Here is a 27,080-nt window from a genome sequence, read left to right on the forward strand (position 1 = left end):
TTTTTAGGGTTGTGATGTGCCTTCTCTTAAGTCTTGGATAACAGTTAGTGAGCAAGTGATTAGCAAAGTACTTGGTGAGTGTTACTTTCCTTGGCCAAAATGAGCCTGCCTTGCCTTTTGTGTAGCAATGTGGGTTGCTTCGTTTTCCCTCTACTGACTGCTTGCAAAGAAATGAAAATAAAAAGAGACAAGGCAACTGCAGATCTTGAGAGGAGGACAGAAGCTGAGGACTCCAGCTATGTGTGAACTCCCTACCACAACTGAACAGTGAGGTGCTCTGGGGATTTGGTACTGTGAACAAGGCTTCCCTCAAGCCATAGCAGGCAGTGGTCTTTGTCCCCAAAGCCCTTTGTGGGTAGGTGGGCTTCACCTTCCTCTGAAAGTGCAGAATATGGTGGTAGCCCCTGCCAAGAGAGCTGCCGGTATCAGCGAGGCTGCTGTTAGTCTGTGTATGTGGAAGATGTTCTCACGCGAGCACACGTGGGAGAGAAGGGATCAGGCTTGTTCATTCACCGAAAACCCTCGACTGTTCTAAGTAGCTGGCTGGAGTGGCTTGTGGTGTCCTCCCTAGAACCCAGCACATCCAAAGCAAGCCGCTGAGATATTGCTTAGTCTCTTGACTTTAAGCTCTGGCTGAGGACTAAGTTCTGTGGTTTGGAATTGTGTTTTTACTGCAAGTGCTGTCAGCTTTGTGGAGCTCACGTCTGCAGAGTAAAATGCAAGTCTTGAAGCATATATAATCTCAGTGTGCTGGCAGACTGAACCACCCGGGAGCGTCAGATGTCTGCTTGTTCCAGACTAAAGCTGGTAATGTTCCTGATAACGTACTTGGAGGCTTGGCGTAGACTCCACAAGTAGAGTTAGTAGTAAACACGCATAAACAACACAGATCTGCTAAGCACACAAGTTTTACAACTCTTGAGTGTAACAAAGGCCATCTTACATAGTAACTACTGACTTACTCCTAAAAACTCAGAACACTTATTGTACTAATTTTACCCTTTTCTTAACTTTTACACCTTATCTTCCACAGGTGAGTTGGAGATCCCATATTCACTGTAGTTGTGTCTTCCATATGCTGTAGTGTGCTCCTGCTCATGAGCCACAAGCTGACTGTTGAATCGCTGTGCCCTGCTTGGTTTGCTCTTAAGTAGAAGCTGGAAGCCAGTTAAAGTATCTGTCTTGTTGTTGTTATAGCTGGGAAAATCTTTTTAGAGAGCAAAACTATTGATATTCTGGGGTTAGTGACCAGCATGAAGTTAGTAGGGTGGAGCAGGTGGTTTCTGGTCCCCACTGACAATGGGGAGTGGTGACAGTAGTTTGTCTTAAGTTCATTGCACGAGGATATAAACTTTTCCTCAGATAAAACATGACTAATATTTCCCTCTGATGGCCTTATTAGGTCTTCAGTAACCACCCTGTTGTGGTACGCTACCAAAGTTAAAGCCTTTCATGTTGGCGTTTCATCCTAATGATGCAAAGATGTATTGTTGTTGGTTTTTTTTTCTTAAATATACCAGAAATGCTGTTTGCAGCTGCATCCTCACCTGGGTATGGAGCATTGATTGCAGTGTTACGCTCTGCGGATCAGGTGCTGTCTAAACGTTTCTGTTCTGATGGTCTAACAGCCCCGGATTGCCCAGGGCAAGCCAAGGAGGCACTAGCCCTGTGCCCTGGCCATGGGCTTCTAGTCGTACGATACGGGAACACCTGTACAGCCCCTCTTGTTTTAGACCGACCTTCCTTGGAAGGACAGTGTTTGTTCTGTGACGGTGCGTCTCTCTCTAGATATGGACTGCAGCTGATAGCTTTTTTTTTTTTAAACTCGGTAGAGGCTTGGGGGCAGAGATAGACCACTGAAACAACCAAAGCTGGGGAGGGGGGGGAACGCTTATAAACTTGGAAACCTAAACTCAGGTCTTAGATTGCAGCGGGATCTGTTGCCAGCGAGCACCGTGGGCAAGGAGCTGTTTTGATGTGCAAACAGGTAGTGAGTGTACGTGCTCCGCTGCTGTCTCGACATCGGTCTGTTTACCCTATTTTGTGTTTCGAGTTCCGAGGCAGAAAGCTTTTATCTGCTCCGGACTCTTCTTATGTCACTGTTTCTGAAATACAAGTGATAGATACAAATCTAGCAGTTAAAAGGCTGGGCCTGACGGAGGAGGAGGAAGTAAAATGAGGTTAGTAAAAGCTGTTTCTTCTGAGGCCCTGTTCAGCAAGACGTTGTGAGAGTGCTCCCTCTGGGATCAGATGTGTGCCTGCGTCTTTCTGCTTCAGGTCCTACGCAAGTGAGTTTCTTGGGCCTGTTTCTACAGAGGGTGGGGGTAGAAGGGGGGGACTTTTCAAGTCTGCCTGAATTCAAATAAATATCTGAGAAGGCTCTTAATACAGGGACAGGTGTCTCCACAGAGGAAACGTGTGTCTGACCTATGCGGGATAGTAAAAAAGGGAGGAATGCACCGGAGAGCCACCAGCTCGGTGAGTAGGTCAGCGTAGAGCCCTGAGGAGCCGATCAGCAGAGCACTTCGTTACATCCCATGCTGTGCTTTCTTGGCTCCAATAATGGCGTTAGCACCAAAGCAACGTGCAGGAAGATGGTAGAATTTCTTTCCTTGTAGGTCGCTGAGCTATTCAGTCTACCCCTTGTGTGTGCGGATGCTCTGCTGCTGTTTGCAGAGCAACAGGAGTCTTTGTCCAAAGCACTGGCGGGGATTAATCACTGCGGAGATTTGGAAAGTTTTATTCTGTGCTCCAGCTATCCTGGCTAAGAGTCGCCTTGGTTTAACCTGTTAACATCTGAGAGCAAGGCAGAGGGTCTTCTCCACATGTGCAGAGCAGGCCTTCGTTTTTTTTCTGGAATCTGTGCTGCCCCATGAAAGGCTTGCAATGAAGAAAGCATGGCTCTGACTGTAAATAAATCCTTTCAGATGCCAGTTGCGCAACCAAAGGAATTCAGCAAATTCCTGTATATTTTTTTTTTTCTAACATAACATGCCTTCATTTTAACACACTTCAAATTGGCAAATCTCATCTTCCACTGCCTAGAAAATAATGGACAAGAAGTTTTTATTCTGGCTTGCAGATAGCTGCGGTTGTGCTCGTTACAGATGTCTCGGTGCTGTGGCTTGGACCATGCGGCTGCAGCCATCCGTACGCTGACTCCCCCTGCGCTGCCTTTGCATGTGGCCGACTCCTTTCTCAGGAGCGGGGAGTCGTTCCCAAACCTCCACCACTGGGTTTCTGTGGGGCGTTGACTCAACCCTTTGTCTACCTGGATCTATTTGCTCTTGCATTTGCTTCCTCGCCTGGAACAAACCCTGCACCCTGCAGTGCTCGCTCACTCTGTTCGATAGCTGTGTCAATAAGTGGAAAAAAATCTGTCTAACATTCCACCTCACCAAAGTGTCTGGCTCTCGCTGCTAGCCCATCGCTCTTTGTAATTTTATAACTGCCTAAGAAATTAAATTCTGTGTTGTGATAAGTATCCTGTGTCGTCTTCCTTTTGTTTGCTGCTTGGAGATGGGGGGGCCGGATAAGAGCAGGGTGATGCTACGTGTGTTCTGTACTCTGTGGCCCAAACCCGACTGCCAGCAGTAACGAGCCCTCGGTCCTCGCTGTGCTTTGTAGCCGCTCTCGAAAGACACCGTCAGCTTGCGTTTTGCAGGGGCTGGGAAAGGACAAGCGGAGTTTCTCCTAGCACATTTTGCTTGCAAATGTAATTTTCCCTCTTGTTCCTCCTTAAAGCTCCTCCTGAGGGACTTGGGCTCATGCGTTTTTTTTTTTTTCCCCTCCCGCTCCTCAGGTAAGTTTAGATAATTTCCTTTATTCTTTCTTTTACGGATTGCATCTGAAGCACTGCTTTCAGATACGCGCCTCACTCACTGTGCTCTCATTCCAAGCGTGTTGCTCCTCGCCTCCAAGCCCAGGAGGAAGACCTGGAGCGAGCCCCTGTGGATGGGTGAGGAGGCATCTCCTTCTGTGTGTACCCTTCCTCTTGCAAAGCCGTGATGAGCACTGATCAGAGTGGGCAGAAGAGGAGAAAAAGCCTTTTTGCTCTTGCTAGCAACGGTGGAGCATGTCGTGATGAGAGTCTCCTTGTTTTACGTGGCTGTTTCCTAGCGAGGACTCAGCTGTGAAGCTGCAGACGTCTCCTCTCCTGATCTGGCTCTGGAGGGCAATGCTGTCCTGTCGTGCCGTGTGTGTGCCTCCATTTGCTTCAGGCAAAACAGGTTGTGTTAGCTCAGATAAGTGTTTCTAAACTGTTCATTCGGCTGCCGGTGACTGTCTTCTGCCCGGAGCAAACCGAGGATCTGAGAGAAGCTGCTGGTGGATTCGGGAAGCGGCAGCAACTTCCAGCTGCGGTGGTGATGCCAGCAGCTCCTCTGTCCCCCGTGCCCCCGATGGATCGTCCACACCCCGCTGATGTTTCGGGAGGTCCCACTGCCCCTCTGCCTCTGCCCTAGGAGGGCAAAGCAGAATATTCTGCAGTAAGCAGGGGAAAAATGGTAAATACTGGGGTGTGTTCAGATGCGCAGTCTGGTGTCTGTCTGCTGTCACTGAGTCTGGCCCATTAAGCCGGAATTCCCAGGGAAGGGACCAAGAAACCTCCTCTACCATTATTTATCTTATTACAAGGGTAGGCACGGACTCATGCCCATGTTCCTTCCCAGCGTGCTTTTTTGTGGGATTGAGTAGGCTTTTGGGTTTAGCCGTGCCGCGGTGGTCTGCCAAGTGATCAGGCGGAGACCCTTTGCTACGCAGGACTCCAAGATGAAGTAACTCGGAGCAAGAGCACGATTCTGGTGTAAAGAGCCCAACGTCATGGGCTGTGGCTGTGCCACGGGCGCTGACAGGAGCGGAACGGCTCTGGTGGGCTCGCGCCGACCCCAGCCTTGATGCAGCATCACTGGTTTTTAGAGCAAGTGGGTAGAAATCAGATGCTGGGATGGTGTTGGGGGAGCAGCAGGCAGAGGTGAGCATCCTCCGTGCTCTGATCCTGCCCCTGTCGTGCTGCAGCTCCCGCCTGAATGCTCTCCTGTCCCCGAGCACGTGCCTTTGGCGTTACCGCATCCAACCTGGCCTCGGACAGGGCTTGGCAAAGGTCTTGGATGCGGTTCTGCCAGGCCCTTGGCAGGCGCTCCTTCAGCTAATTAATGGTGTGGTGTGAGCTAACGAGGGCTCTCTGCCCAATCTCCTGGCGCTGAGGAGATCTGATGCCTGTTCTTCCAGCACCTTGTTTGGTTTGGTTTTGGTGTGTGTTTGTGTGGTGGGATGGCTCTTTTTGTGTGATGGTTGGGTTTTTTGTGGGTTGTTTGGGTTTTGTTTTGTGGGTTTTTTGGGGTTTTTTTTAGCAGTGAGTCTTATTAAGTTACAGGTTATAATAAAGGATTTGGAGATGGCTAAGTCCGGGTAAGGCCATAAAACAGGCTCGAGGCTTTTGATGGTATTCCGATATTCTGGATACTATCTTGCAGGGGGAAGGACGGCGCTGGGAGAGGGAGGCTCGTGTTTGCAGTCCAGGTCCGTCCAGCACCCAGGGACGCAGGGGAACGGACCCACCATGTCCACGCGGTGGGTGTGGGCTGTCACCTTTGGGTGCCGGCGTGACATGTACCTGCTTAGCACGTCTCGCTGAACACAGGCCCCCCCGCCTTGTCACCCCCTCCTTGTCACCCCCTCGGGGCAGGCGGGCGGCGCTTGCAGACCCCTCCTGGCCCTTCACAGCTCCGGGTCAGGGCTGACGCGTTATCAGCGGAGGGCAGACGGAGCGATATCCCCGCGGAAGCCCGGCCCCTCCGATGGTGGAGGGGAGGGCGCTGGGGCCGGGGGGGGCCGCGCTCTGCCGCCGCGCAGCCGCTAGAGGGTGGTGCGGGACCCGCAGCCGCGGAGCATCCCTGCACCGACCCCGGCGGCATCCCGGCCTCCTGCCCCCGGAGCATCCCTGCCTCTTCCCCGGCAGCATCCCCGCTCTTTCCTCCCATCCCTGGCAGCATCCTGGCCTTCTGCCCCTGTAGCGTCCCTGCTTCTTTTCCACCAGCATCCCGGCCTTCTGCCCCCGGAGCATCCCTGCTCTTTCCTCCCATCCCTGGCAGCATCCCGGCCTTCTGCCCCTGTAGCGTCCCTGCTTCTTTTCCACCAGCATCCCAGCCTTCTGCCCCCGGAGCATCCCTGCCTCTTCCCTGGCGGCATCCCGGCCTCCTGCCCCCGGAGCATCCCCGCTCTTTCCTCCCATCCCTGGCAGCATCCCGGCCTTCTGCCCCTGTAGCGTCCCTGCTTCTTTTCCACCAGCATCTCAGCCTTCTGCCCCCGGAGCATCCCTGCCTCTTCCCTGGCGGCATCCCGGCCTCCTGCCCCTGGAGGATCCCCGCTCTTTCCTCCCATCCCTGGCAGCATCCCAGCCTTCTGCCCCTGTAGCGTCCCTGCTTCTTTTCCACCAGCATCTCAGCCTTCTGCCCCCGGAGCATCCCTGCCTCTTCCCTGGCGGCATCCCGGCCTCCTGCCCCCGGAGGATCCCTGCTCTTTCCTCCCATCCCTGGCGGCATCCCGGCCTCCTGCCCCCGGAGCATCCCCGCTCTTTCCTCCCATCCCTGGCGGCATCCCGGCCTCCTGCCCCCGGAGCATCCCTGCTGCTTCTCCACCAGCATCCCGGCCTCCTGCCCCTATAGCCTCCATGCTCTTTTCTCCTGTCCCTGGCAGCATTCCAGCCTCCTACCCCCGGAGCATCCTTGCTCCTTCCCTGGCACCATTCCAGCCTTCCCCCCCTCCCTGCCGCTGGAGCATCCTTGCTCCTTCCCCAGCAGCATTCCCAGCCTTTACTCACAGGCACATCTGTGCTCCTTCCCTTGTTCCCTGTTGGAGCATCCTTCTGCAGCAGAGCTCTGCAGCACCTTCAGTGCGTGCTCAGGGCACCTTCTCTGTGCTGGTGCTCTGTGACTCAGAGCAGAACAAGAGAGGGGGGAAAAAAGAAAAAAAACCAAAAAAAAACCAAACAAAAAAAAACCCCACACACCCAAAAAACCACCTAAATGGTCTGTGTTTGCCCTCGCCCAGCCCCTGAGCCAAAGCTTGGGGAGGCTACAAGCCCCCTGGGTGGGAAAGCTGCTGTCAGGCTGGAGAAGGAGCTTATCTACAGCCGTGCCAGGCTGGGGGGACCATGGTGGGGCAGGCATAGCGGAGCCGTGGTGTGTTTAACTGTGTCTTTAAGCCGGGAAGATGTTCTGCTAGACTGTCCCACTACTCTGCCCTCTTTTTCCTGAGCAAATCCTATGGCAGCTTTTGAAATGGGGCCCCAAAAATCGTGTCCTGGCAGGAAGGGGACAAAGCTCTGGGCTTCACCAACGCCCACAACCCCTGCTGTTGTCTGGAGCAGGTCTGGTTTGTAGGGAAATACCAGCCCTGTGCTGTGACCCCTCCCCGTGCACCATCGGGGTACTGGGGTCTTTGCTCCAGGAGCCCCCGAGAGTGCCCCCCCCCCAGCCCTTCAGTATGCCCTCCGTATGGGCAACAAGCAGGGCAAAATCGCAGCGAGCATCTCTTTTTCTCCTCAACCGAAAACAATTTTGAAAACGAAAGCAGGGAGGCAGAGCCGGAGACGTTATCTTGCTCCTTTTTAACGTTTCAGATAGGAAACAGCAGCCTTTCATCTGTCCCAGGGCATCAGGCAATTTGCATTTCAAGAGGTCAGGACGTAGCTATTCCTTTTTACCGTCTGAAAATAGTTATTAAAAGTCTATTTGGAAACAAAACAACGCACGCATGGAAAGATGGCCTCTGCAGGCTCCAGTTAACTGCTCCTGTCATCCCTGATTTCCCTGGTTGCTGCTGGAGGATGCTGAAGCGAGGAGGTACGGGCACCGCCGGAGGAGGTACAGTGCGAAACCATGAGCTTCTCTGTAGGGCTGGGGCTGCTCCGGCCGTGGGGGACCTGCCGGGCCAAGGGGGACAGGGGTGTCCCCTGGGATTTGGGGAGGCTTTTCCCCCTGCTGCCACGCACAAGCTTGGCTCTGGAAAGGGCACCGTAGGGAGGATAACTCAATAACCATCTCCCTGTCAAACCCTGCCATCCCTGCCCGCTCCCGCGCTCGCCCAGCAGCGGCACCTCCGCCTGGCCCCGGCAATCCCGTTCTGCTTCATAAAAAGGCTCTGGCAGCCCCCGAGCTCGGCCAGGGCTGGGCTTCGCTGGGCGCTTCTGGCTTTGTTTTCTCAGCTGCTGCCTCTGCCCTCCCCGAGCTCGCCGCCGCCGCTTATTTATATTGGAGTTTGCATTAGCAGATGCACTCTGGGATATTCGATTACCTGTAAGGAGCTGTAGCAACGTCAGCCTTTGCTGGAGCCATCAAGGGGGTCGGTTGGTTTTGGTTTGGTTTGGGTTTTTTTGTTTTTTTTCCTTGGTTTTGGGTGTTGTTTTTTTGCGGTTTGTTTCTTTTTCTCTTTTTTTTTTTTTAAATTGCTTTTAAGAGAGACGCGGGGATGGGTAAAGCGGTGGTATTGAGGGGGGAAAAAAAAAAAAAGCAGTGGAGTAAAGAGGGGGAGAAATAAATAAATAATCCTGTTTATGAAATGAAAGGGCCGGGTAGAAAAATGATCTCTGGGAAGAAAACAGCTCTCGGGGCTATTTTTAGCTCTTCTGTTTCTTTTTCTCTCACACACCCCCCCTTTCCCCCCCCCCCCACCAGCCCTGGCTGTGGGTTTGGTGCTTGTCAGTCCCACTGCTCTCCCTCACCTCTGCAGTGCCAGGTGATGCTTTTTTTAATTTTTTTAATTTTTTTTTTTTTTTTTGCATCTTATTTACAGCGTGGAGGCAGGGGGAAGGGCAGGAGAGGCCGCGCAGGCATCGTCCTCAGCCCTGGCTGGGAAAACTGAGGGCAGGGGGGAAGAGACAAGGGGTCGGTGGGGGCCGTGTGTCTCCTGGTGACCCCAGAGCAGGACTTGAACTCCCCCCCACCCCGATTTGCTCCTCAGCAGCTTCAGGGGTGCTGTGACCCCCCCCCGAAGTTCCCTTTGCCCAGACCCCGCGTGGTTGCGGTTGCTGCGCTTTCCGCAGCTCCGGGGCGGGAACCGCTTTCGGTGGGTTTTCATAGAATCACAGAATGGTTCCGGTTGGGGGCCTACAGGAGAGCTGGGGAGGGACTCTGGATCAGGGAGGGGAGCCATGGGACGAGGGGGAAGGGTTTTCAACTGAAAGAGGGGAGATTTAAATGAGATCTGAGGAAGACATTCTTTGCTGTGAGGGTGGTGAGCCCCTGGCCCAGGTTGCCCAGAGAAGCTGTGGCTGCCCCATCCCTGGAGGGGTTCAAGGCCAGGTTGGACGGGGCTTGGAGCAACCTGGGCTGGTGGGAGGTGTCCCAGCCCAGGGCAGGGGGGGGGGCACTAGATGATCTCTAAGGTCCCTTCTAACCCAAACCTTTTCAAGCCTCACGCTGTCGCAGCAACCAAGGCTGGAGGAGCCCTGGAGGTCCATGGGGTCCTTCTCCTCCCCCGGGCACCATTGCTCTCCTCACCCCCCCGGCAAAGCTTTCCTCCACTGCCCTCAAAGGCACCCAGTGCTCCAGCCTTCCCCGTCCCCAGGCATCCCCCCCACACCTCTATCCTCCTCCCTTGGCCCCACATCTCCCACCCCATCCCTCCTAGAAGGTGCTGCTGCCCCGGGCCCCTCTCCCTCCATCACCTCTGCCCCCGCTCCTCCCGAGCCAACATCCGCGTGGGCTCCCATCTTTGTGCCTTTATGGAAGAAATACATAATTCTTTTATTATTCAATTAGGAATTTAACACACAATCAGGTGATCGCTTTAAGAGGATTTCCTATAAGGCAGGATTTGTATAACCGGGCTACGAGTAATATATTCCCTTAACTGGTTTATTCCTTTATCAGATTTTTTTTTCCCCCCCTAAGCACTTTAATGCATTTACTTTCCCATTGTCGCCACTTTTCTCCCCGCTCTTCCTCCCTCCCCAAGCTTATGCAAATCCCCCGTAAGGCGTTTAATGCGATGTGTGTGTCAATAGTGCCGAAATCTTCGCGACGGCATTAGGCTTCATGCATGCCCCGGCTGATTAAGAGGGGCTGGGGGGCCAGCCCAGCCCCCCCCCCCCCAAGCCCCCTTTCAGCCCTCGCCGTGGGGCCGGGGAAGGGGCCCTCCGGGCTGGGAGCTGCATTTTTTCTAGAGAAAAGGCTGGAAGCTGAAAGTAGTTCTTTTCTTTCGCAGGGGGAAACGGTGAATAGGGAGCGAGTGGCTGACCTGCCTGCTGCTGTTTGCTGCCCCGTCGCTCAGCTTTCGGGGTGCCGGGGGCGGGGGGGGTGGTGCGTGGAGGAGTTCAACTGATGGGGGGGGAAACATCTGCGGGTGGGGTGTGAGCGGAGGAGGAAGAGGAGGGTGGCAAAATAACCCAGGACCCAATCTCGGCATCAGTTCGCGTGCACGTCGCCTGCCCGCGGGGCGCCGGTGTGTCACCCCTGGGTGCCCACCCGCCTTTCCGAGCCCTGTGGGCACGGCTCTGCAGGAAAAGCAGATTTTTATTTTTATTTTTTTTCCCCCCATTAATTGTGCTGCCAAGGGCTTAGGTCGGCTCAGCCGCTGGCTCTGCCCACGGCCTCCGTGCTGGGCGATGCTGCCCAGCCTCCCTTTTGCCGCTGGTTTGCTTCGCGAGGAGGCAGCGCCTTGTCGGCAGGGCTGGTTTGCTGGTCTCTGGGGCTTGGTTTGGGGGGGGTTAACAGCCTTCATGGCTGCAGGGATCTAATATACCTGGTTGGGGGGGGGAGAAGTCTGGAGCGCTGGCCCTGGGGGATGCGATCGCCCCGCTCAGTGGAGCGTTCACTCTGAAACCTACAGGCAACAGCTTGGACGTCGCAGATGGGGAGGTGGCAAAGGGGTTGTATTGCCTGGAACTGGTGGTTTCCCCATCACTGGAGGGGCTTTGTGGCTGCTGGCGAGGACCTTTGTGAGCCTGGCATGGGGCGGGGGGAGGAAAACCACCCAAGGGTGGTGGCTGTCACCATTTTCTCCTTCCAGAGAAAAATCTCTTCTCTCAACCTGAGTCTTTAAATAGCCGGGTGAGTGGGAGCGAGCTGAACCCGCCCTTCCCGGCCCTTCTTTCTCTGCGCCCGCTGCTGATTGTCTCCTTTTTTTATCCCGTCCTGTGCGTGCAGCAATTATGCAAAGTTGCAATCAAGGAGCTGAATTAGCAGCTCATCTTGGATTAATTAGTGATGGATGCAAATCTCTTCCGACAAAGAAGTGGGGGCCGGGGTGGGGGTGGGGAGGAAATGTGAAGGCTGTGGGTATCCTCTCTGGGTTTCTCTGGCTCCCCCCCGGGCCCATTTGGGGATGGGAAAGACGCACAGAGTCTCCCCTTGCAGGAGAATCGAGGCATCCACGTGGAAGGCGTTAGTCCTTGGCCTTGGGATGAGAGCTGGGTGTCCTCAGACGATGTCCTCGTCCCTAACTCAGCCCTTGCATCTCCCCAGAGCTCTTAAACCCAAGGCTTTGGGCTCAGAACAACTCCTCCTCCCACCCCAGTCCCGTCGCAAAGCCTGGGGAAAACCCAGTTAATCCCCGTGGCCTCCAGTGCCGAGCTCCCGCCAGCACTGGGGATTTCTCCTCGCCTGCAATCGGATTGCGACAAACCCCTCCGCTGGCATTGAACAAATTCCCTGGCTGCTCCCCACTTCTCCCAGGCCCCGATAATCCCCCAAGTGTGACTCTGGCCAAGTGACAACATCCCTGTTTAATCCTCACCGTCTCCGTGCAAAGCCGGTGCTGCCGAGGATGCTCCCGGCGCCGGTACGGCACGCTCGGGCGGAATTGGGAGCAGACCCTGGGGAAGGATGCGAAGGCTGCAAAGCTATTTAAAGGAGCTTTTCCAAGAGGGAATTGCAGCCTCCCCTCCCCGTGAAGAGGAAGAGATGGAAGCGCAGTGCTCCCGGGAGCGCTGAGCATGGGGATGCTGGGAAGTTTCACCCCTTTGCTCGGTCCCCCCTGCTCAGCCATCACAGGTACGGTGTCACCCACAGAGGGGACAGCGATGGGCACGGAAAGCCCGGGACACCCTGGCAGGGTGAGCACGGCTTGGTGAAGGAGGTGGGCTTTGCCACTGGGTTTCTGTGGAGCGGGTGCTGGAGGGGCCGGTGCGTGGCTGTGTCCGCAGGGATGGGGACAGCTGGGACAGCTGCTCCCCCGGGGTGCAAAGCCATGTTTTCTGGCAGTGCGGTGGGACGCGGACACCTGAAAGTTCTCTCCTTCCTCTCACCTCTGCAGCAGCAATGATTAATAAAACCTGACTCCGCTGGAAAGGCAAGAAGAAAAAAAAAAAAAAAAAAAAGGCGATACAGGGGATTTCTGGAGCCTGTCCTAATCCAACATCTCCAAGCCAAATGAATCAGCAGCGTCTTATTCCGCCCGGTGGGATTAATCAGTGTTCGCCCAGGTTCCAGGAAAGCGAGGTGAGGCTCTGAATAGCAAGGAGCCGTGGCGAGGCGGCCGCGGGGTGTTAGTTGGTTCACGGAGCTGAGCAAATCCCTCCTCGTAATCCAGCAAACGTTGGTGGGATGCACTCGCTCGTGCCGGGAGCCGTGGGATGGCAGGGAGAGGCAGGGAAAGGGGAGAAGGCAAAAATACTTCTAAAAGGCTGCGGTGTGGGTGAGGGATGCTCTGTGGCCTGTGTCGCTGGATGCGGGGTTGCAGGGGGAGACCCCAGGATGGGACTGTGTGCGGGGAATGTCCCTCCTGCCACGGGCACCGGGGCGTCTGGGCCAGCTTCGCCCCGTCGCAGGCGGAGCATCGCGCCTGGCAGGTTTTCCCGGCTCTTAAAGTGGGTCAAGCAGAAACCCAAGGAGCATCCGAGCTCACCAACCTCAAGCCAGCTCCGTTGAAGCTGAATTATTCAGGGCCAGCTTAAAAAATTGAAGAGCCCAGCAAAACCCAGGGAGAGCCCAGCTCACGGGGCCACCCCCCCACCCCATGTCCCCAGGGCACCTTGGGCACTTTGGGAGGGTGGACGGTGGTGTCGTTTGGGTCTGACGCTGCCCTTGGGGAGGGGGAAGGCAGAGACAAAGCACTCGGAGAAGTTCACCCTGTTGGATTCATCTCCCCGTGGTGTCCCATAGCCCTCCAAGGCATAGCAGTGTCTTTGGGTACCCAGCACAGCCCCATTGCACCCACAGCAGAAAGGGGACCCACTTGCCCCCCAAAAGGGGGATGAAGAGGTTGTTTGATTTCAGACAGGATGGTAAAAGTCAGGGGATTGTTATTTGCCACGAGGTGTTTGGTCGCAGCATCTCCCCGAGGCTCAGGGTGCACCGGGGGCATTTGGGAGCCGAAATGCTCCCCTGAGCGCGGTTGCTTTTACAAGACCCGCCCCCCCCCACCCCGGCTCCGTACCTGGGGCTTCAGGATGGGGAGAACCGTCTCATGGGGAGAATCCCTGCGGGAAGCGGTGAGCATCCCTGCGGGAAGCAGTGAGTAACGCTGCCTGGCGAGCGGGGAGGCAGCGGGGCCTCGCTGGCAAGCCGTGAAAAGGCAAGCGCACATATGCTTCAGCTCGTCCTGCTCTTTTTGTAGCGCTCTCGCACCCTCTGGGTGCCAACCCACGGCAGGCGCGGCCAGGGAACCCCCCACAACAGTCACCCCCTTATCTTAACTTTCCAAGGCAGCTGGAAGGGGGAGATGGGGTCTGGTGTAGGGCAAGGGGACATACCCCAAGAGGAGTGAGGTGCTTTGAGATTTTACGATCGCGCTATCGAATTAGAGCTGAACAAACCCATCCAAAACAAGCAGCCCGAAGAATCCCCGCCTTGCACCCGTGCACTGAGCTTTGCAGGTGCTCGGCCAAGGTGGGGAGCGGGAAAAGCTGAGCCCCTGGCTCAGGCAGAGCTCGGCGCAGCAGCCAGGTTTGCTCTGAGCCAAACTCCGGCTATTTCAGCCAAAGGCAAAACATGGAAATTTCCACCTGGCCTGTTTTCCTCCCTGCGATGGATTTGCGGGAGCCCCTTTGCCGCCCGGCAGAAGGGCGGCTGAGGAGTCGCAGCCGGTTTTGTCTCTAATTTTCTCTGGTGTGAGCAGCAGCCGTGCCTCCCGCCGGCCCTGCGCGCTGATTTATACCGCACAGCAGTTATTGACTGGGAGAAGATTGTAATTCACAGCCCGGCGCGTTGCAGCCATGGCGTGCGAGCAGGGAGGGTACCTCTCCTCCTTCCCAGCGCCACCGCCATCCTCCCACACGCCGGCTGGGGAGACCCCAGCAGGGGCTGGTCCCCCAGGGCTCTCACCAGCTCGGTGGCGGGGGCCACTTGCTCTGTCCCTGCCCCGTGCCTTGCTGCTCCTGCAAGAAAACCCGATAACATCAACTATCGGTGCTTGGGAGGGGTGGGGATACCTGCGGTGTCCCTGCCTGGAGCACCCTCCTTGGGCATGGGGGTCCTCTCACTGGACAGATGTCCCCACCACCCCGTGCTGTTGGCTCCTTCCTTCTCTGCTTCCAACCCCTGGTTATGCTGGAGAGCAGAGACACCATATTTGTTTCCCCCAAAAGCTGGGGAGGTTGCTGGATTCTGCTAGTCAGAGTTGCAATCCATCCAAACATCCAGCCATCCATCTAGTCATCCATCCGTCCTTCTGACCATCCACCTATTCTTCTGTCTGTCCCTCCGTCCATCCATGCATCCATCCTTCTGACCATCCGTCTATTCTTCTGTCCATCCACCCATCCATCCTCCTGACCATCTGTCTATTCTTCTGTCCATCCACCCATCCATCCTATCCGTACATCCATCCGTCTCTCCATGGGACGGCTCCTGCTGACCCTCTTGGCCTCTCTTTACGCCAAAACCGTTGCCAGGGTGGGAAGGAGCCCACCCCTGCAAAGCTCATGTCCTAAGTGAAATTACCGGGGCTTTCTTCCTAATTAATCTCTCTTCGCGAATCGCTCCAGGCCCCCACAACCCTTCAAAGCACCTATAGGCGGTACCTATAGGCGGTACCTATAGACAGGGGTACGAATACGCCCTGTTCATTGGAAAAACCTTTCCTGCCACCGCCGGGGCTGGCCGGGGGGGGGGGCGCTGGGGGCTCCCCGTCTCCCGCTGCACCCCCCGCCCCGGGAGGGGCCGGGGCGGGGGGGGGTGGGGTGGTGGGAGCGGAGGAGGAGTGAAGGGGAGGCGGGAGGATGGGGCGGGGGGGGGGCGGGAGGCAGGGCCGGGGCCGCCCCTGCTCCTCGCTGGCAGCCGCCGCACTCGCTGCCCCCCCCCCCCCACCGCTCCCCGCCGCTTCCCCGAAGAGGCTCCGGTATGGCGGGGCCGGGGGCCGGCGGGCGCCGGTGCTGAGCGGGGCGGGGGCAGCGCCGATGCCGCAGAGCCGCCGCGGCGGAGGGAGGTAAGAGCCGCCGCCGACCTGTTGGGCACGGCCGGGACCGACCGAGCTGGGGGGGTGGGGGGGTTGTGAGGAGCCGCCTCCCCCGAGCCCCCAGCCCCCCCCACCCCACCCCCGGGCCGCCGAGCATCCTCCCCGCCGGGGCGGCCGGGGACGCGGTTCCTCCCCCCCGCCCCCGCTCCAGCCGGCCGCTTCTCCTTCAGCCCGGGGAGGTGTGTGTGTGTGTTGGGGGGGGGTGTCACGGATTTTTCCCCCCTCTTTATTGCAACTTCGCCGCTTGCAAGATGTCGGGGGACCCTTTGGCCAGAGCGACAATCGCTTCTCTGCCCTGTCGCGGGGTGGTGGTGGGGGGGAAATCTGCGTTTTCCGGGGGTCCCCCCGCACCGGGATGCAGCGGGGATGGGGTCCACCCGCTCTGCCCGGCCCTGCGGGCGCCCTGTCCCCGGGTGAGACCCCCTGGCCGTGATGGAGGACCCCCCTCCCCTCCACCCTGGGTCCAGAGGGGCGGCAGGGCCCGAGTCCCCTCCCGTGTAGACGGGTGTAAATCCAAAGGGAGGGGGAAATCTGATTTATGGCGGCACAGGGATGCTGGGAGCAGGTGGGGCGGGTGGGTGCTGGAGGTCTGGTCCAGCGCTGAGCCTCGCAGCGCATCCCGCTCTGCTCCCGGCCCCAAGAAGTTTGGGCTACAGGACGTACGGGGTGTTTTTAGCCAGCATGTTCTCCAGCTGGGATCTCTTCCATGGAAAAACCCCGCAACAGGCTTTCCCAGCATCCCAGGAGGTGTTTCCCACTGGGTGTTATCGCCTGGGGTAGCATCAGGCGCAGGAGGGTGCTCGGTGGAGGGGGATCACAGCCAACTCCTCCATGAGCAATGGGATGGAGCGGTGCCTCCAGCCAAAACACGTCCCGCTGGGTTCTTCTGCCCGCGGTGCTCGGGGATGGGGGGGGGGGGGTCTTGGGACCCCCAAGTGCAGGGTGGGGACCCCAACCTTGCCCCATCCAGGTCCCCACCAGCGCTGTGGCCTCAGTGCAGCCCTGGGGCCGTGGCGGCACTGCCCTGTGCCACCAGCCCCTGCAGCCAGGAGATGCATTTTAAGCTCTAGGATTGCGCTCGCAGGGCCTGTGGGCACCGCGTTTGACACCCACCCCAGAGCCCCCACCCCCAGCATCCCACCCCTCCTGGGGAGCAGCTGGGGAGATGCTGGAAAAACCTCTCTGCTCCTGCAAAAGCCACGTCTGGCAGGGAGATGGGAGAAATCACTGACATTGATTTTTCCTGCCCCATCCTGCTGCCGTGGAGGAGAATTATAGCGTGTCCCCCGCCCCCCCCCACGCCGGTTGGGTGGTCGGCGGGCGCGGAGGCAGGCTGGCATCTAGCGACTGTCGCCGGTAATACAGAGCAGCCCCCCCCCGCCCCTGCCCCGGGGCTGCTCCCCAGGGCTTGGGCTGGGCTGGCCCCAGAAGGATGAACCATGTTTTGGGTGGCTCTGGTGGTGTCGCTGGAGGATGCCAGATGTTTTGGCAGCTCATTTTGAGGTGCATTTGGTGCAAACCCTCTCGGGCAGCTGTTGGGGGCTCTCCGGGGGCTCTCCGAGCACCTCCCTGCTCTGCCATGGCCCCTCGGAGAAGCGGATCTGAAATCCTCACCTTAAAAGCCAGGTCGCAGCCCATCCTCTCCCTGAAAAGGTTTCAGGAGTGTGTGCCCAGGCCGATGGCTCTGCCCCAGCCCCGGGCAGCAGAGATGCTGAAGAAGGGCATAAACCGTACCATAAGCGTGTGCTGCCTGCGGAGAGCAAGGGCTTCCCGAGGCAGCCGGGATCTTCCCCAGCAACCACCCTCCATGAGTGGTTTTCACCCGTTAATTTCTCTAATTGCTTTTGGAAATCGCAGAGGCATTTGGCAGCGGGAGCATCCCAGCGAGGTGCTGGGCCGGGCTGGGGCGAGCGCTGTGCCTCGGGGGTGGCTCGCGTGGATCCCCCCCCATCGCCGCTCCCCACCCCACATCCAAACAGGAAAAGGACCGTTTGGTGGAGGGACCCCGCTCTCCTCGGGAAAAGCATCTTTCCAGGTGGAAAAAAAACCGGCGCCGCAGCAGTATGAGGGGGTGGTGAAGGCTCAGGGCCACCCTCTTGCCACCTGTCCCTTGCAGACCCCTGGCGTCACCCAGGGGACGATCCCCAGGGGGACACAGGAGCCATGCCCGGGGGTGTCACCGCTCTCCCTCCCAGGTCGGCCACCATGGGCTCGGTGGGAGCCGAGCGCTTCAAGGAGCTGAGCCCGGTGGGGACGCCGGAGGGCAACGTGGTGATGAGCTTCAGCTTCGACAGCTACCAGCTGGAGGAGGACGAGCTGCAGCGGGGCAGCCAGGCCAAGGGCGTCCTCACCTTCATGGAGCCCGGTGAGAGCAGGCACAGCCCCAACCCACAGCCAGCAGCTGGGTTCCCTGCTGGTTTCCCACCCATTTAGGAGCTTTCTAGGATGGGTTTCATAGCCACAAATGGCCTGAAATGCCATAAAATTGCCTAACGACGCCTTTTTTTCGGACCTGTTCATACCCACGTGAGCTGCACAGCATCCCGTGGCAGCGGGCTCTGCAGGTTGGCGAGGCGCTGAGGGTTCAGGCCCTGGTTCTCCTGCCCGGCTCACCCCCAGCCTGCAGCTCCCCCCTTTCCTATGTCGGGCTCAGGGATGCCCCTGGGATTTCCCCCAGCCCAGCTCCACATCCCGGGACAGCCCTGTCCACCTCCACACCCCTCCGGCACCTCGGCTTTGGCTGTCACCGACACTGCTTGGAGCTCAGGTTATTTGGCTGCTGTTAAAACTCATCAGCCCCCAAAGCCCGGGGGTTTTCCTGCCTCCTGGGCCTTTATTTAGGGAAGGAGTTCCTTGGGGCTGGGAGCATTTATTTGTGAGAGCTGTGGGGTGCTGGGCTGCTTGCTGTGGGTGCCCTCCTCATCTGCCACAAAGGATGTGGAAGCACCGTTCGTCGCCCCACGGCCGGGGTCTGCTGCAGGTCCCATGGGTGCAGCAGCGCCGCTCTCAACATCTTTTTCTCTTTCTTTCCCCTTTTGGGGCAGTTACTGAGGATCCTGAGCCACAGGATCGATACCATGGGATTTACTTCGCCATGCTGCTGGCTGGGGTAGGATTTCTTCTGCCGTATAACAGCTTTATCACCGATGTGGACTACCTGCACCATAAATACCCAGGTAGGTCTCCAGCAGCTGCAGCACTTCCCAGCCACCCCAAACCTGGGGAAGCTCGGTCCCGCTTCCAAGGAAGCTGGATCCCCACCACCTACCTCTCCACAGGGACCTCCATCGTCTTCGACATGAGCCTCACCTACATCCTGGTGGCCTTGGTGGCCGTCATCCTCAACAACGCGCTGGTGGAGTTGCTGAGCTTGCACACCCGGATCTCTGTGGGTGAGTAGGGGTCCCCACAGCCCCCAGTAGCACCAACCTCACATTGGCCCCCACCATCCACTTCTATCTCCCACCTGCAGGATACCTCTTTGCCCTGGGGCCCCTGCTCTTCGTTAGCATCTGCGACGTCTGGCTGGAGCTCTTCACCCGCCGGCAAGCCTACGCCATCAACCTGGTGGCCGTCGGGGTGGTGGCCTTTGGCTGCACAGGTATGTGGGACAGCAGCTGGCGCTGGGGCAAGCACAGACCTTCAGAGAGGGGTGAGGAAACATCCCCATCCCCAAGAGCTGTGGTCTTCCGGGACAGTCGCTTGCTCCAGTCCCTATAAGCTGACCTTCGCGTCCCTGCTCCGTCCCCTCCACCTCTATCCAGGCACCGCGGGACTGGATGGGGGCACCAGCACCAAACCGTGCATCAGTCGGGGGCAACACCATAAGGGGCTTTGCCATTTGGGCCACCATGGTGGCTTCCCAAGCCCCTGCACCTGGTGGCCACTCTCGGTGGGAACAGCCATGGTGGGGCATCGAGGGAAGGGCAAAAAGTGCCCCCTGCTTTTGGGGCAAGAAGGCTGTGGGTGCTGTTGAGGAAGGGTACAGCTCCCGGGTGGCACCCGCCGGGGTTTCTTCCCCCCCACCCGGCATTTCGGCTGCAGCAATAATCCCTCCTTCTCCCCTCGGCGCCTCTCTCCTGAAGTGCAGCAATCCAGCTTCTACGGCTACACGGGGCTGCTGCCCAAGCGCTACACGCAGGGGGTGATGACGGGCGAGAGTGAGTACCTGCGTCCGCGTTCAACCCTGCGGGGTCCCTCGGGGGGACCCTCCTCTACTGTCTCCCAAGGCCACGCCAAGCTGGGGGGTGGGAGTTGTCTGCCAGGACCTGGCTCCACTGCCCCCCAAAAAAATAAATCACTGCTTGTAGCTACTCCACAGCTGGAGGCATCACCTCCATACGGTGGGGGGCTTCTGGGGGGGGTCCCCGAGCCATGGGGCTCAGCAGAACCCAGTGCCAATAGTTCTCCCATGCCACCAGGCACCGCTGGGGTCATCATCTCACTCAGCCGCATCTTCACCAAGCTGCTGCTGTCGGATGAGAAGGAGAACACGGTCATCTTCTTCTTCATCTCCATCGGCATGGAGCTGACGTGCTTCATCCTCCACCTCCTGGTGAAGCGTACCCGCTTTGTCCGCTACTACACCGCCTGCTCCCGCAAGGGTCTTCCCGAGCCCCGGGGGGCTGGTGACCATGGGACGGGCTACCGCATCCACCACGATGTCACCACCGAGGACGTGCGATTTGTAAGCCGAGGGCAGGTTTCCTTGATGCCCCCTGGGGTTTCCCTCCCCACTGGAGCTCAGCACTGGTGTCCTCTCTCTCTTCCCCACAGGAGAACCGGCCGCGGGGACAGCTGAGCTCCCCCCGGGGCAGCCCAGGCCCCGAAGCTGAGCTGGCCGGCAGCGGCACCTACATGCGCTTTGACGTCCCTCGGCCCAAAATCAAGAGGAGCTGGCCCAGCTTCAGAGGTGGGTGGTGGGCTCAGGGGAGGTGGGGTGGGCGAGCCAATTTTGTACCATTTTGTGGGGCAGAAGAAGCGATCGGTGGCCTAGGGCTTTGGGGAAGGGACATCCCTTCTTAATGAACCCAAAACCATGGGGCAGTCATGTCTTTGGAAGACACTGTTGAGGTGCAGGCAAGCCTTTCAGGCTGTGCAAGGGGAGGGCTGTGGGTTTTGGCTGAGCTGTGCTGCCCGCACCTGCCAGACATGCTGCTCCACCGCTACGTCGTGTCCCGGCTCATCTGGGCCTACATGCTCTCCATCGCCATGACCTACTTCATCACGCTGTGCCTCTTTCCCGGGCTGGAGTCAGAGATCCACAACTGCACGCTGGGGGAATGGCTCCCCATCCTCATCATGGCCATCTTCAACCTCTCCGACTTCGTTGGCAAGGTAGGAGAGAGGTGGGAGGTCCCTTCTACTCTGCCTCCTTTTTGTGTCCTCTTTTAAAGCCGCTTGGCTCCACCAAGGGTCATCTTCACTCCATGGGTGTCTAACTAGTGTGAAGTTGCTCACTGGCATGGCTGATGTTGGGGTCCTGCAGCAGGTGGTCTTGCCACCATCTCATCTTCTCCTCCCTGCCCCATTTTGGGCACCATGTTGCCCTCCGCAGTCTCCTCAGCCCCCACAGCATGGTCTCTGCTCCTCGCTGCAGATCCTGGCTGCCCTGCCCTACGACTGGAGAGGGACCCACCTCCTCGTCTACTCCTGCCTCCGTGTGGTCTTCATCCCCCTCTTCATCATGTGCGTCTACCCCAATGGGAAGCCCACCTTTGGCCACCCTGCCTGGCCCTGCATCTTCTCTCTCCTCATGGGTATCACCAACGGCTACTTCGGCAGCGTCCCCATGATCCTGGCCGCTGGGAAAGTGAGCCCTGAGCAGCGGGAGCTGGCAGGTAGGACCAAGTCCTCCCAGGGACCCCACGTGGGGTGGCCAGAGCACCCTGACACCCCTTGTCCCTTCCCGCAGGGAACACCATGACCGTGTCCTACATGACGGGCTTAACGCTGGGCTCTGCCGTGGCGTATTTTGCCTACAGCCTCACCAGTACCTCCCACAGTACCTGTTTCTACACCGAAACCTCCAACGGCTCCTTTACGTCGGGGTACTGAGCCCCAGGGCGGGGCGACGGGGACGAGATGGGACCTGCTTCCCACCATGGTCCCCACCGCCCCGCTTGGCCCATGTCCCTCCTCGGGGAGGGAGCCTGGAGCCAGAAAGCTGCCCCAGGGCAGCCAGGGACAGGCATCCCATCAGCATGGGGCCGCGGCATCCCAAAAATGGCCAGTGCCGCCCAGCCAGGGCCAATTCTTGGGATGACACACCGCCCCCCCAGCCCAGGGGATGGTCCCGTTGCTCTTGGGGGGCTCCCCATCAGCGATGTGCAGCTCTTCAGTGGGGAGGGGGGGGAGGGGGGGGGTATGTTCTCCTGTTTGAGCCAAGCCATTGCCAGGTGGAAGAAACTACTGCCAAATCCCAGGGGGAACAGGACCACCGCTGGGGAGGAGGGTGATGGAGGGCCGGTGAGGAAGACGAGGAGCAAGAGATGAAGGAACTGCTCCTTCAGGCCCCGGAGGCTCTGGGAAGGTGGGTCTCGATTGCCGGTGCTGCAGAATGGCTTGAAATCACGATCCCTCCCCAAACACCAATCGCTGTGTAAAAGACCCAACTCCCTTCTGCTGGCTGGCAAAAAGAAAAAAAAAAAAAACAAAAAACCAAACAAATCAACCTTTTTTTCTGGTTGTGTCCTTTTTTTTGCCCACCCCCCAACTGCGAGAGAGTCAGGGTCTTGCCTCCCCTGCCCCACACTGTGGGTCTGCCCCATCACCTCCCTCTCCCGGCTGCAGTGGGGCAGAGCGGGGGGGGGGGGGGGATCCTGATGTCCTGGGGAAGGGTCTTGAGGCCACAGCCCTGTGGATGCCACCCACAAGCCATTGCTGAGCTTCAGGCTTTATTGCAAGGGACATAAATGAAGCCGATGCCAGATGAAATGTCTTTGCAGCAATGGCGGGTCCTTAGCTGTGACACTGGCACAGCCCTGGCACTGCAGGCACTCGGCTGCTGGTGTGGGCTGGGCTGGCAAACGCACACGGGGTGACACCAGCTGCCTGTCCTGTGGGGCTTTGGGGTGTCCCTTGTGCTGCTCCCCATCGCCAGGGTCCCCTCTGTCACCTGGGGCAGCTGGATTTGTCACTGGGTCCCATCGAACACCTGCCAGCCTGCAAACCACTGCTGAAGTGCAACACCTTTGAGGGCAGCAACCACCTGGAGAAGGTGCCACCACCAGAAGCTGCTGCTTTTCGGGACCGGCTGCACCTCATTGTGCCAGGAGTCGGCGGGTGCCACCTCCCACGGAAGCGAAGCCCAAGGGCTGGAGGTGGTGGGAGCAGGAGGCAGCGAGCACCAGGCTTGGCACCCCCGACCCAGCCCCACCAGCACCAGAGGGTCTCGCCCTACCAAGCCCCCGGCTGGTTGAACCACAGCTCACACCAAAAAGAGCAAATCCAGCCTTTCAGCCTCAACACATCGGCCCCACAGGGCTCAGGAGTCACCGTGACCGTGGCTGCAAGGGAAGAAGTCGCACCTCCTGCCCCACGGGCCCCAGCGAGCAAAGACCTTCACTCCAGGGTCCCATCCCGTCCGTCGGTGCCACCCCACAGGGGGACTGTTGGATGGACGGGGGCTCCCCAAGAGCCACACGGCGCCTGGGTCGGGTCTTTCCCCGAACTCCAGGCAGAAGCTGAGCCAAAACGCGACCGTTGTCACCAAGGGGAGAAAAACCCCGCAGTCAAGACAAGCGAGACAAAGAAAGATGCTTCGTTGGGTTGCTTTTTTTCAATTAATTTTTTTTTTTTTTTTATGAAAAAAGATCACACAGAGTTCTCCAACAAACAGAATGCCAAAAAAATTGTTTTAAACAAAACATAAACAAAACAAAACAACAACAAAAAAAAAAAAAAGACAAAAACCTGGCTCTCCTTTCCTCTCGATTGTCTGAAATATCCTTGTGTTCCATAGAAGGCAGTGGGTTTTAAGTGCTTTCTATTTAACATTAGCATAAAATCTCTCTCGCGCGCTCTCTCTCTCGCTCTTTAAAATATGCTCACACAATTTGCTTCTAGAAGTACAGTACACTTTGAGCGTGGGGGGTGTGCCTGTTCCCAGATCATTTACAATCACAATCCAACAGGAAATAAAAAATAATATTCTAAACGTCAGACTGTGTTCATTTCTGTCGTTGGTTTTTTTTTTTTTCCTTTTTTTTTTTATAATTTCATAATTTTTTTCACAGTTTTAAAAAGTTTATATTTATATATATATATTTATATTTATATTTATAATTAAAAAGTTGAATCCATTTAAAGACTTATAATACAGGAGGGCTAAAGAGTCTTTTGGTACATTAAAACTGTACAGGCTAGAACCGTGACTATCCGAGGCGCCGGCGGCCCGGGGTGGAGATGGTACGAGCTCAGCACCATGTGGTTCGTTTAAAGGACGAGGGGTAAATTCGCAGGGGTGTCCCCCTCCCCTGAGCCCCGGCCTCCAGTCTCTGGTACGCAGCCGATACCAGGGCGGATAGTTTCCAATCTGTCCTTAAGCGTCTCCCCACCGGAGCCTGGGCCGTGGCTCCCGGCCGAGCCGGGCCCCGCTCCGCGTCCTAGCAATCTGTAGTGCGAGTCGGTAGTTGCAAAGATCAGTGCGTCTCTTGGAGTTGTTTTTTTGTTTGTTTTTTTTTTGTGTGTGTGTGTTTTAAGTGCAAGGATGGTGCATCGTTGCGTGGTTCTCCTCCGGTGTCCCCTGCGGCCGGGTGCAACCCTGCTGCGGCAGCGGTGACGCCACGGGTCCGGCGTGTGGCCAGCAGGAGCGAGACGGTGGGTCAGCTCCGCAGAGGGAGGGAGCAGGCGATGGCGGCGGCTCTCCGGGAGCCATGGGGAGGTTGGCCGGCTGGATGGAGCAAGCTGAACGGTCCCCTCCCCAAGCCCAAGGTGGCAGCGGGGCTCTGGCTGTGGAGTCGCCGCAGGCAGGCATGGCCGGGCTTCACGCTCTATCCCCCTTCCCTTCAAATGAGGGGCGAGGGCTTCCCAGCAGCTCCACGTCTCTGCTCAGGCAAATCATGGGCGGTAAAGCTGGGTGAGGGATGCCAAAATCCAATGGCCTGTGGTCTCCTCTGCTCCAAGCACCGAGCAGCAGCTTTTCCCAATTATTTTCTGCCCTCCTTCACCGCACGCTCCAAGACGAGTTCTTTGTTCGCCAAGTGTCACCCCATCACCATGCACTTGCTCCCCCCAGCACCTTTTCAGGGCAGGAGGGATGCGGAGGGATGGGGAAGGTGGGTTCAGACCGTTTGTTCAAGGCAGGGGGAAGGCAGCATCCCAGTCTGGATGTTGGCTCATCTTCCACACAGCTCCTGCCAGCCTGAAGGACCTCTTCTGCCATCTCCGTGCTGGGGCCAGCTCTGCCATGCTCCACGCTGCCGGCCACGGGCCTCCAGGGAAAGGGAACCGTAAAAAGGCGCTGAGAGGATCGAGACGAGGCGCTGAGAGAGACTCATCTCCTTTCTCTTTCACCCTGTCCTTCCTAAAGGGTCATGCGAAACTAAGCAGGAAAGGGAATATAAGGACGGAGAGGAGCGTACGCAGAAGGCTAGCGGGTGTCCTTCCACGTACAGGCAGCTTCTGAGTTACTGATGGGGGCAAATGACACAAAAGGGATCCCTCCTGCTGGGGGGGGTCCCGCTGGTGAAATGATCATGAGACCCATGTGCTTTCCTGGACCAAAAGGAGGAAGGGAGAAGTTGGCCAAGTGTCACCTTACTTAAAGCCACTTCCAGAAGAGCCTTGGGGTTCAAACACCACCATCACCCAAGGGCATCTTCCTCAAGTCCTGTAACTGCTCCCCCAATCCCTTTCTTCAGCCCTCTCCTTCCTCCTTGTGTCTCTCGCGCTCTCCTGTCTGTAGTGTGACACAGAAGTCATGAGCATTGAAAGAAACAATCATGTCGTCTGAACAGGCACGTCCTCAGGTTTGTCCCGTCCCTTCCCAGGGGGTGGCACGTGTCCCCTGGGCAGTCAGCAGATGACAGGGACCCCGTCGGTGTTGAAGATCATGCCCGTAGTGGGCTCATAGGTCCCAGCAAGGTAGTAGAGGTCCTCACTGTCTTGGTATTTCTTCGTCTTTAGCATCTGCTCATATTGGTCCAGACCAACAACAAGACACTTGTGTGAGATGGTCTGGACATCGTTTTCATCCACGTGAGAGGACTGGTAGAGGGCTCGCTGCATTACAAGAACAGAAGGAGGGAGACGGAAAGAAAAGGCGCAATTAGATCTCACAGCATTTACAGCATCATCTTCAATATGCAGGAAAAACGTCCATCGCAACTGCCCCGGGCTTGTGCTCACACTCAAGCAGAACTCCCCACTGGGGGACGCTGGGAATCTGCACGGGCCCACGGGCAGCATGGACACAATCTGTCCTATGTACTAAACCCGAGCCCTCGCTTCCACTCAGCTCCCACCAATGTGAACACTGCAGCACATGGACAGGGGAATACGGAGGCCAGGAATTTGTCATCCTCACTTCATGGATGCAAACGCAAAGATGAGTGCCGGATACCAGCTCTCTGTTCCTCCCAACACCCAGCACCTGCAGCTACTCCCCTCCTCCCAGAAACACCCATCCGAAGTCCTGGGCACTGTGGGCTCAGCAGATGAGGCAAAAAGCAAGAGCCAGAGAAGTTCAGGGGGCAGTGCCCCAGCAGCGTTCGTTATGGGGTCCCCAGCGTCCCCTTCCCAGCCCTCCCTCAACCTCACCAACCTCCATAAAGTCCTTCCTCTGGTTGGATGCCTGCAAAGCTGTGGACAGACTCCTGCCCGATTTCTGATCCCAGCGCTGCGCCCAAGAGGAAAAGAAAAGAGAAACGAAAAGCAGGTGAATGAGTTGTTTTTCCGTGCTACCACCTCCTGCCCACCACACACGCCTTCACAACCGCAACCCCCGTACACAGCTACTGGTAATAAATACTAAGAGCCTGCTGTAAACCACACTGCACAGAGGAGCAAAATCCAGCGTTTCTGAGCACCAGGCCAGTCGTTTTTACACCATAAAAAGACCTGATCCGGCTCTTGATACTCTTTTTGGACCAACGGAAAAGTCTTTATTTTCTAACACTATAAAACCCACCCTTTCCCTGCTCAAGGCGTAAACACCAGGCTTGTCCACACCACAGGCAGCCCCCGCAACAAGAAATGATGGGACCACACCTGTTACAGTACCAGTAACAAACTGGGCCAAGGATGCTTTCCTCATCCTTGTGGGAAAAAAGGGACCAAGCAGCTTTGCAGCCCTCTCAGCAAAGACCACCAGCCTACCTTGCCTTCATTGAGTTTCTTCCCAGGGTTGGTTTCTTCTGGGTGATAAAACCATTTGACTCGGACCACCATGTTGTTCCCCCACGACTCCCACATGCTCTGGATCCGGCCAATGTAGGGCAGGTTGGGGCGGCCGGCTGAGAGGAAGACCGCACAGTCTCCTATGCGGATTATCTCTTTGCCCCGAACGATGGCCTTGTAGAAGAGCTTCCTGGCCTTCCCTTTCATTCCTCGTCTCTGCCAAGAGAGGATCACACAGGTGAGCAGCCAGGGATTGCCCAGGTTTACCCACCACCACCACGGCTTGCTCTGTCCCGTATCCCGCCCTTCACTGTTGGCACAGTGTCCACAGGCATCATTCCCAC

The 27,080-nt window shown here is 57.4% G+C and overlaps 2 protein-coding genes across 7 annotated transcripts in view; one reads left to right on the plus strand and one right to left on the minus strand.

Annotated features, from left to right (window-relative positions):
* Positions 1-7,254: 7,254 nt before the first annotated feature.
* On the plus strand, positions 7,255-23,242 carry SLC29A4 (solute carrier family 29 member 4). 3 transcript variants are annotated; one of them, XR_012588819.1, is made up of 12 exons: positions 15,220-15,366; positions 17,592-17,761; positions 18,441-18,572; positions 18,675-18,788; positions 18,869-18,997; positions 19,482-19,556; positions 19,818-20,083; positions 20,173-20,308; positions 20,546-20,733; positions 20,996-21,236; positions 21,311-21,928; positions 22,523-23,242. XR_012588819.1 is itself a non-coding variant. In XM_074598649.1 (11 exons), the coding sequence occupies exons 2-11, from the start codon at positions 17,602-17,604 to the stop codon at positions 21,451-21,453; spliced, it is 1,584 nt and encodes a 527-aa protein (XP_074454750.1). In that variant the 5' UTR covers positions 7,255-7,865; positions 17,592-17,601; the 3' UTR covers positions 21,454-22,029. The 3 variants fall into 3 exon arrangements, 2 of the variants coding, with proteins under 2 accessions (XP_074454750.1, XP_074454748.1); XM_074598649.1 differs by lacking the exons at positions 15,220-15,366; positions 22,523-23,242 and adding an exon at positions 7,255-7,865 and having other exon boundaries at positions 21,311-22,029; XM_074598647.1 differs by lacking the exon at positions 22,523-23,242 and having other exon boundaries at positions 15,216-15,366; positions 21,311-22,029.
* An 839-nt stretch (positions 23,243-24,081) lies between these two features.
* Positions 24,082-27,080, minus strand: part of TNRC18 (trinucleotide repeat containing 18) — a 56,621-nt gene continuing 53,622 nt past the window's right edge. For all 4 annotated transcript variants that reach the window (XM_074598646.1, XM_074598644.1, XM_074598645.1 and 1 more), the window contains 3 exons: positions 26,716-26,952; positions 26,162-26,236; positions 24,082-25,620 (listed from right to left, as the gene is read on the minus strand). In XM_074598646.1, coding sequence (XP_074454747.1) covers positions 25,414-25,620; positions 26,162-26,236; positions 26,716-26,952 — 519 coding nt within the window. In that variant the 3' untranslated portion in view covers positions 24,082-25,413. The remainder of the gene's footprint in view (positions 25,621-26,161; positions 26,237-26,715; positions 26,953-27,080) is intronic.

The sequence above is a fragment of the Larus michahellis genome, chromosome 8 (assembly GCF_964199755.1).
Source record: "Larus michahellis chromosome 8, bLarMic1.1, whole genome shotgun sequence".
NCBI classification, from domain to species: domain Eukaryota; kingdom Metazoa; phylum Chordata; class Aves; order Charadriiformes; family Laridae; genus Larus; species Larus michahellis.

Bases quoted from the DNA above. Each gene is read 5' to 3' on its own strand.
- SLC29A4 (XM_074598647.1), top strand. From the start codon at position 15,338: ATGCCGCAGAGCCGCCGCGGCGGAGGGAG. The intron at 15,367-17,591 runs GTAAGAGCCGCC...TCTCCCTCCCAG, and splicing joins AGCCGCCGCGGCGGAGGGAG to GTCGGCCACCATGGGCTCGG. The intron at 17,762-18,440 runs GTGAGAGCAGGC...CTTTTGGGGCAG, and splicing joins CCTCACCTTCATGGAGCCCG to TTACTGAGGATCCTGAGCCA.